This window comes from Bombus vancouverensis, unplaced genomic scaffold (genome assembly GCF_051014615.1).
Source record: "Bombus vancouverensis nearcticus unplaced genomic scaffold, iyBomVanc1_principal scaffold0045, whole genome shotgun sequence".
NCBI lineage: Eukaryota > Metazoa > Arthropoda > Insecta > Hymenoptera > Apidae > Bombus > Bombus vancouverensis.
In genome coordinates, this window is record NW_027468936.1 from 338,166 (window position 1) to 348,623 (window position 10,458).

At 33.8% G+C, this 10,458-nt stretch overlaps 1 protein-coding gene across 1 annotated transcript; it reads right to left on the minus strand.

The window, feature by feature from the left end:
• Positions 1 to 8,411: 8,411 nt before the first annotated feature.
• On the minus strand, positions 8,412 to 10,458 carry LOC143304646 (uncharacterized). The gene is made up of 5 exons (XM_076627149.1): positions 10,089 to 10,458; positions 9,432 to 9,863; positions 9,057 to 9,347; positions 8,883 to 8,973; positions 8,412 to 8,809 (listed from the first exon to the last, which is right to left on the minus strand). Exons 1-4 carry the CDS (start codon positions 10,425 to 10,427, stop codon positions 8,950 to 8,952), a joined length of 1,086 nt encoding a protein of 361 aa, XP_076483264.1. The 5' UTR covers positions 10,428 to 10,458; the 3' UTR covers positions 8,412 to 8,809; positions 8,883 to 8,949.

Sequence of the window (10,458 nt, forward strand, 5' to 3'; positions counted from 1 at the left end):
CGTCCACGATCGTTGCCACGTGCTCTTTCTTCTAGAACCTTCGGTGGAAGGACCGTTGGGATGTTGATGGTTCATTAGGCACTTCAGCGATATACATTGTCGCTGAGTGCTTTATCTCTATCGTCAGTCCGTCGGATTTGAAGTATGCCGGTCGTGACATATGTAATGATATATGGTATAACGTTATAACGTATTACTTTACATGATATAACTTTATAACGTATTACGTTATATGGTATGACGTTATAACGTATTACGTTATATGAGATGACGTTATAACGTATTACGTTATATGTTATAACGTTATAACGCATTAGGTTAAATGGTATGACGTTATAACGTATTACGTTTTATGGGATGACGTTATAACGTATTACGTTATATGGTATAACGTTATAACGTTATAACGTAATACGTTATATGGTATGACGGTATAACGTATTACGTTATATGGGACGACTTGTTTCTGTCTGGAGATTGATTCCTAATACAACGTGTGTCCCATTATATCAGCATCTCTAAAGTACAATTCTATGTGATTTCTAGGGAGAACAATACAACCGATCCACACCTTCGTCAGGCAAAACGTTTATCCCGTGACCGTGGCTACGTTCGGCGACCAGTTGTCACCTCGAACCCACTTTCTCTTTCACAAATGTCAAACAATTACAAATGACAATTGCTTAATTACAGTTATGATAAAATCTAGGCTAAAGCATTAGAAGGCTTCCTCAAAATTGCAAAGGGAAGGCTCCGGTTTTCCTTTCATCTCCGACATATATAATAACCTGTTAATAGCAGCGTTCTCTTCATGTTAACTACCCTTATTATCCCAAAAGAAATAAGGGATTGAACGATTCGTGGCGTCGATTAGTCAATCGTAACGGGAATTTACGACTCCCGTTGGCGCACTTCCTCGAGATCGCGTCTCCCCACGAACGTGCGAATTTACATATTTAACAATATATATATGGCGGGTTAATGTTGAAATTTTGGGTGTTTGGGCGTTAATTTTAGTTTCTTTACATTTTTTTCCTTTAGGAATACCTGCACTTTATCATTTATGGAAGTTTTGTTAACAGAAACGAAAAATTTAGAAAAGATATGTATAATCAAGGAATCTCAGGATAGCACACTTAGACTGCAGATTTTTCTGTATGCAAAAGTAAGTCAAAGGAAGAGGATGAAGTTTTCTTGTATAAGGCTTTGTTTCTGCTTGAGCTAGCTTACAATGAAATACGTTCAGTGTGACAGAGTATCGACAACTATTTCAAACTTTAGCTTTAAATGCAAAAAGTTTACGCGCAAAAATAAGCTGAAGAAAAGAAAAATGTTTTTTTTCTTGTTTGACGTCTTATCCTGTCTGGCGGTATGGAATTATTCTGGAAAAGCCTGTATATGTACAGAGTATATAAAAAATACACTTATTTGACCGGGCCACCCTAATTCTACAACTCTGGATGATACAGTTTTACAAACGTCTACTCATCGCGAGGACCAACTTGCCAACTTTTCAAAATAAGCTATGAGTCGCAATTGAACCGTTTTCTGGAGAAATGACGTTGAAATTTCATTGGGTCTTACATCGAGATTATTCGCAACAAGTTTATATTTCGCAGTCAGGTAGAAAGTAAGCAATGTGACATCAACGAGAAAACAACAAGTTTTCGTTAGCAGGTGGGATAGCCCGTGATAAACAGAATGGAGCAATCAGCGTGATTTCACATTATTACAGAATTATCTACTGCGTGAAAAAAGACTTTCAAACAAAGATTCTGATTTTATTAGCTTTCTTTTAGAATAAATAGAAAATAAAATTTGTAAATAACAATTAATCTCATTATTTTAAATAATATATCTAAACTTGTTGAAATTGCAAATAATTTATTTCTGTCTTTTAACATTTAAACAATTATTTAAATGAAAATTTATTTAATAGTGCCCAGTATTGCGCGCAACACATTTTTGGAACAACGAACAATTCGATAGTCGGTAATAGAGATAGATGGCAAAATAATTGGATTTATTGATAAAATGAGGATTAAATTGATTAAAAAAAGTAAATTGATTAAAATGTATACAAATCCTACATATACAAGAATAATATCTTGCACATCATGGTATCCAAATATACTTTCCCAGTAAAGTTCCATTTGATCCTCGTGCTAAGTAGCATACGGTGCCAGCAAACGTCAATTTTTACAAAATTTTGCGTGAATCAATCGATCCAGAGGCTCCGATCCTCCGAAATCACGCTAGTGGACACTTATACGCCCTGACACTTTTTATACATGCTGTACATAAAAATATATGTATCGAAACTGTTGTTATTTCTATACTCAGAGGTAAGATCAGAGTAGTTATTATTTTATTGAATGGATAAATCTATTACACCGTTCTGAGCCAAAAAAAGCCTTTATTGCACACGCTTACAAAAACTAGGGATAAAAACAAAAAAGCATCTTAAGCCTATCGATTAAATCTATCGATTGTAACTAGCATCATCCTCTAGTTACTATTTCTTATCACTAACGCATCTGCATATGGATGGCGAGCACGAACTCACGTTGTCATTTTCAACAGAAACTTTGATACAAAGTACGCAGATTTGTGTATAAATACATTACGGTTGAAAAATTGTTGAATATTTACTACTGTATCTGTTATACTTGATCGTTAACACCTATTTTTTTCGCCTGCCTAATGTTACGCCGGGCCTCTCTGCCTGGCCCAGGTCACACACCGCGGGCCAGACGGACACCAGATGTCCGCTTTTCCGTACGGCGTACCCTCAATATCCTTAAGCACCCGTCATAAACCCGAGTCACTTGCCTGCTAAGGTCCTTCAAAACAAACAAACATCTGTGTCCGAAGCATTTCTAAAGACTATTGTCTACCACGGCGGGACAAGGGAAAGTTAGTTTTCTCACGTGCGCTGCAACTTTCCTCCCACTAACCACTTTCTCTCGAGGGCGGTTAAGACCCTTCGGTTAACCAATTAACAGCGAAACCTGTTTCCCTCACTCTCTTAACTAACATCGGCACCAACAAATCCGATGGTCCCGTGCGCTAGACACACCCATCCTTAGCTTTCCTCCGACACAGCATCGTCACTCAACTTCACTTCTTCTACATCGTTGGAAAAGTCAACTACTAAGTATACGCTAATGCCCAGCGGGGCAGTCTAAGCATAACGCGAGAGTCGGTCTTGGTATTGTCGAGCATACATTTCCTCTCCTAAATATCTCATAGTGCTACGTCCACTAATACACTAAATCTAATTATAAGAGCCCTGCTCTAACGCACATATCTATCTTAGCTTCGTGCGACAAGTTGTTAATTACTTATTTCTCTACGTCAGTGTAATCTAAGTGCTGGAAACATATAATTTATAATTCTGTGAATCACAGGGTTATACAACCTCAATCACCCCTATTATCTCAACGAAAATTAGGGGATCGATCAATTCGTGGTGTCGATTGTTATAATCGTAACGGGGATTTACGACCCCCGTTGACGTCTCTCCTTGCGATTACGTCTCCCCGCGATTGGTCGAACAAACACCTAACTTACTATCCTCAAAACGTTATCAGATTATACATTTTGTTCGGCTGATAAAATGGAATTTCTTGGAATTTAGAGCTCCCTTTACATTCACTTGTTATTGTACGAGTATTTTGCTCGTTCACCAGCCGTTCACTCATTTTATTTTGCAATCGTGACAATTTGATGCTGCTTCTCCACTCTGTATAACGTGTTACCTACAAACACCGATATGTATATAATCTGATGCATTAATTACTATACGATACACCATGAGAACGTTAATACACGCAAAACGAAATAGATAAACAGTATCTGCTAAAATTATAGCTATAATATATAATATAATATATAATATAATATAATATAATATAATATAATATAATATATAATATAATATAATATAATATAATATAATATATAATATAATATAATATAATATAATATAATATAATATAATATATTTTTGTTACAGTCGACTTCTCCAAAAGTCAAAAGCTTGTCTTGTTATTGGCACGTACCGTAAACACTCGACTAATTGCGTATTTCTTAAAGCTATATTTCTCCTTTTTACAACTTTTTTACGAGATTAGTTTGAAATCAGCCCAATTGATAAACCATTTCAATTTTCAATCTCCTATATTCAAAATTTATTATAATCAATTCTATTTTAGTTTTTGCTATCAAAGGAACATAAATTGGAAGTTGAAACAAAAAACATGGGTTCTAATTAAATATTACTATCTGCTTCTATTCTTAATCGTTACGAATTATTTATACATTATTACCAATTATCAATTGTTTATTATACATTGCTCGTTGCATTCACCCTATTACCCCTACACTTCCGTATCATCAACCATATTGCTATCTTCGAATAATTTTCCTCAAACGCAAAATCTCCCACGTACCTAACCTTTTAATTTCAAAGCTAATTAATTCACGGACATCTTCGATCTTTAACAAGCGTGTGTCCTACCAATGATTAGCAGTTACTCTTCATTAATTCATTAATTCATTGATTCAATCTGTAACGTTTCGAGTATGTACATCGCATGTCGTATCATTGTATCGGTATTGTATCTGTTGATTCGAAAGATAGCTGGTTACTCAGGTGGCTAAATTGATCTCGCCATAGACGAAACTTATTTGTGTATCCATCTATGTATATATAAAAGATATACACAAGCAAACAGATAAGGCAATCGAGAATCAATGGATTCAATAGCCGGTAAATATTTACAAAAAAAGGAGATACCGCCGATTTTGACATTTTTTAAATATTTTGTTAATGTTATCAGTTTGAGTAAGATTTTATTCGAGGATTGCCGTTCATTAAAAAGTTAATATCAAAAAAGTTCAATGAGTCATTTGCATTTAAGAGAGTGTACTTAGTCAGATTCTTAGTAAACACTTATCCAACAGCCGATCGTTTAGTAATTTTCGATTCGATTATTCGTGTTCGTTTTTTCGTGTTCGATAACGTTTTGCAGAAGAAGATTCGATTCAATGTTTGTAATATGTCGTGTATACAATTTTAATAATTACATTCGATAATTGCACAAAAATCGGGACTGAAACGTTACAATTATGGAGACGTAGGAACGACTCTATTCCTCAAAATTGACAACGCGAATGAAAGAGAAAGAGAGCCTCGTTAAAGACTGGCGATAAGTTGAAAGATTCTTATTTGCGATTTTTGATCAATGAAATTTTTCCTAATATGTTTCTCGCGTTTTACTGGTTAAAATGACACCAAACACGATAAAATTTGGAACATATTTGCTTACTTAATAATTGATAATTAAATATTATTCATATTATATCATGTTTGATCTTATTTTAGTCGGGGAAATCCTACAAATGCGTTAGTGGAAATTTAATTTTAAAAAGCCTAAAATAAGGCAATTTTCAGTTTTGAATGATTACTCGGACACATTGTCTCAACGATAACTGATAATATTGGATCATGTTACACTGCTCGATCGCAATGGACCGCCAAATTTCCGCGATACCTCAGGGAAATCTGTCCTTCTCAAAGTGGACACGACGGCTGTGTAACTACGTAGAGGACTTTTTCGTGCAATTATCGAATGTTTGTACTAACCGTTTAATTTTTTGTTCCAAAATTCTTATTCTTTATATTAGATGAATAATTCAAATATCTCACTGTGAAGTACCTGTGTTATTATTGATTGGTGTTTTATAATTATATTAAACAACGAATACTGAATAACGAAGTATTTTTCGGTTAAGGATTTCTTTCGTTATTCATAATTAATAATTATTATACATAGCAATTTCGACAAAGTAACGAAGATGTAGAGTCGAATTCGAGTACGATAAGTAGTCACAGAAAATTTATCTTTTCTCCAATTGATTGCGTCTCCTAGTTTAATGGTGTTTTATAAACGGGCCGCTTATCTTGAAAATGGTAAATCCATTTTCCTTTGTTTCGGAATATTGAAACATTACGTTCGATTGGACTATTTTACTACGTTTTATGACCTTGAGTGACCTTAAATGACCGCGATATTTAAATCCGTCTTCAAAAGAGCAACAATGGGACAAATAGGTATTCAAAACTACACGGCTACACTTAAAAGAAAAAACGAAGCCTATTAAAGTGTTCTTTAAAACTCGTAAACGCGTCCATCTGAGAAAAACTTTTTCCATCGCGTAATAGCCTCCTCGAAACCAAACAACTTTTGTTTCAAACATTTCCCTGCGTCTCAAAAAATTGAAAGAATTATTCAGGTGCTGTTGAAGACTCAGCCTGTATATCCCCAAAATTCCATGTAGTTCTGATTGTTAGGCAAACTGACATTGTAATCTAACACGAGTCAACCTCATCAAGGGGCGAGAGGGAGGGGGTGTCAATAGACTAAACACAGAAGTATTCGCCTCTATATGTACCTCTATTCGCTATTTTGAACATGAACAGAAAGATAACAGTACGGCGTGGGTGAGAAGAGCATTAAGAATTTTGATCCAGCATTTTTTAATCTCTTTATTGTGACATGAAAACTACGGAAAAAGTAATTTAAAAAAGCGACCAGATATCAATGACCTACGAAAAAGATAAAATTCATCCGGACAGAAAGAAGGAAGAAAACTATTTAACGTTTCATCAGAGAAAAAGAATCGAGGAAAAGGCTTGGTTATTGATCTTGTGAGACAGGAACGTCATAAATGCTAGTATAGGTAATCTTGCAGAAGTTGTTAAGAATCTTTATCGTAGTTTGGTATGAAAAATATCGAATAATTTGGATTTCGAATCACATACAAATTAAGATGCAGGGGAGAGTCGCACGGTACCTTGTGCTAGAGTTGATAAAAGTGAAAATTTACAAAGTGACTTTATAGCACAAGTGGAACTTGATAAAAGTAGGAAAATTAATTTTATGAAATTCAATAATACGAATTGACGAATTAACAATGTGCAAGAATAGTAATGTCGGAATTTGTAGGAAACGAAAAATTGTCGTCCAGTACCGATCAATTATTTAATTATTTGATCTTTTGCTCTAAATGGTTAATAATGTTTTAAAAAGTCCTCTAGATGTCAGTATACATATTCTTATTCAAATTTGATTATTATGTATATCGTATGGAAAATACTTAATATTTTCTTGATCTGCGCATTCGACGTGTGCCCAGACTTCACATTCGTCGTTTTTGAAACATTGAAAGCTTCAGTGACCTGTCTTTGGGCCATTTTATTTTTGAAGAGTAGCTTCGAAGCCCCATTCATGTTCTCCTCTGACCATTTCTCTCTTTTCTGTTTTGGACTTTCAAACATTTTTCTATGGGAAAAGGTAGAAGAAAAATTAAACGGACACCTTCTAATTTAGTCTCAGTTGCCAAAATATTGAACTTACAGGTAAAAGAAATTCGGTCTATGACTAAATCATCGGTATTGGACGACAAATACGTTGAACAAATACGTTTTAGATTATAATGTATATAATATACAAAGGAAATTATAAAAGTGGGGCAAATAACTAGTAATTACACTTAATAAATTAGATATAGTATACATTAAAAAACACTTTACTTACCTGAAAAACAACATGTCAACTCTAGAAAATAATTTTTAATTTTCGAAATATCAATGTATATGTTTGACATATCAGATCAATATGGCTCCGAAATATGTTACACGGAATTGTTCATTTTCATTTGTTTGTTCCAATAAAAGCGCTAATATCTGGTGAAAAATCCTATGTATTTAGAAATTAACAGAAGTGTTAAGTGAGCTGTTATTTTGCCCGCATTGTATTTCTTACATGTAATGCCTGTTACACGTTTTATCTTTAAAATAGCAAACTCATTATTTACTCGAGATTTATTCCTAGCGCACGAATATTTTTCAATAGAGCGATGCAAAGTTTTACTGTATCTCGGATCATCACAAGTTAATCAAAATCTTGAGGATTCGATTTCACCTGCTCAAAGTGACTTTTGCAGACAAAAGAAATTGTTCCTCGGATACTTTAATATTTTTTACTAAATTTCATCAAAAATAGAATTTTATTTGCTAATAGAAGATAACTATGTTTTGGTACCGCCGCTTCGAGCTTTTTACAATCCACTAGCGATAAAAAGTTCGCGTACAAGGTAACTAGCGGGCAAAAGAACGGTATAAAGCATAGAGTATAGAGTATATTAGCGTATCTCGCTTAGCGTAGCTAAGCATAGAGTATCTCGCGAATTATTACACAACAGTGATAATAAGGCAAATCTAATAAAATTTACTTCTCATTAAAAAGTCGTACCAAAACAATTATTTATTAATTGGTTTATTTATTAATTCTTAAAAAGATACATATAAATACGAAAAAATGGTAAAATTTGATTAGTATAATAAAAGTAATATATGCCTATGATCATTCTAAAGTATAAAAAGTGAAATAGTCTTACGTTCATTGGTATATTTTAAGAACACATACATCTTTTAACGATAGTTGCAATGTAACATCATTTTTATATTACACGCAAGGTATGGCAAGTATTCCTGCTCTAAGGCACAATTTGAAATCAACAACATTCAGTTTAACAAATTATAACTTCTATTCGTTTTCCATCATGGAATAACGCGGTGGTGTCTTCCATATTGCACTGGACGTGCGTTGTAATCTACTCCTATCTATATTTTCAAACATTTCAGTTAAATCTGGTGTGCACATTTTTCTATCAAAGAATTTATAGACTGCTTTCTTCGGAATTTATCGTTGCATTGCAAGTTCATTTTCGCGTATGTACGCTAAAATTGATAAAAATTCCAGTACTCCATGCATTATAATGTTTATTAACTCATTAAGTAAAACAACACTTACATTGCGCCTAATGTGGAATTGTACGACTTGGTCTGGCTTCATCGTCCGATGTGTCGTCGTCAGGTCGTCAGGTGGATCTTACTGTTTGGAGCTATATTTTGGATAAAATATCGAATGAATAATAGCTTGTGTTTTTATAACAGAAGAATACTTTGATACTGTTTGTAATGTTACCTGCAATGTCATCATCTGAGTCTCCTTCTTTTGTTTCGCTAATAAGATTTTTTTTGCTTTTTCGACAGATCTTCGTGCCAGTTTTTGAACAATGGCTTTTTCTGAAATTTTTTCTTTTTCAAATGCCTCGATTCTCCTTCTTACGGGCACATTTTTCTTCATTTCATTTTGAATGTCCTGTTTCGTCATGTTTCTATTAGACATTTCCCTTTCACGGGATGGCTCATCTTCTGCGAATAATTCTTCGAACTCGGTGAGTCCAATCGCTTGATTCAGCTGCTGAACCTCCTCCTGCAGAGTTATTGGCGACCGTGATGTAAATTTAGGTTCATTATTTTTTCCTGTACTACTAGCCAAGTTTCTATTAATTACTACCGTTTCGTTTGATTTTATTGGTGATAAAGGTTCTACAATTGCGGTAGCGTCCATCATCTTCTGCGTATAAGTAGAATTGATGTCCATTGTGGAATTCATAAGAGGAGTAAATTTCTCAAGTGCATCCTCGCACATTGAAGGATCTTCAATATCATTTCTTGCTGATGGAATTACTGTATCATCAATAATATTAGAATATTTACCCTTCGTGTTTTCACTCCGTGAAAAAGTTCTCTTTATATTACTATCTCTTGTTGTCATTGAAGACTTTAATGGTTCAATCCTTTCTGGCTGTATTGCATCTTCTTTTGAAATTGTTTCGCTTAAAACATTCTTTTTTGTTTTACTATGTTTTGTAGGACCTTTTGTGTTTTTTTCATCTGAACTACTTCTAGCACTTTCCTTTTTTTTAGGTCGGCCTCCACGTTTCCTCTAAAAATTTAGAATATATTTAACAACGTTATAGTAGTATTTATATACACAATGTACATACAATTATATAAGCAATTAGATTTTGACGTATTAATTAACCGATATCAAACATTATTGGGTACTACATATAAGGGTTAGTATTGATTAGTAACATAAGATAAGATAAGATTAGTAACATAAGATTAAAAGTATTAAATTTTATCATAATATGACACAAACATTTACATTACTGTCATCATCAAGAGATAGCCTTCGTAATTTTGTAACAAGTGACGTTGACTGCTGCTTTTTAATATTAATTGCAGCTTTTATTGCAGCCTTTCTTTTTGTTCGGTCAATTGTTGTTTCCAGCACATCCCCAGTTTTTACATCTTTATTTTCTGTTTTATCATGTACTGCTGAATCTGTTACTGTATTATCAGTATTGATAATATCATTTTCTGGGATAGTCTCTTTACGGCGACAACCTTTTTCCTTCAAAACTTTCGGCCTCTTTGTAGTTGAAGGGCCAGGGACTGATTTGGTAATCATTTCATTAATCTCCTTCTTTGATCCAGTATCCATATTTAAAATCTACGAATAAATGATATGTATT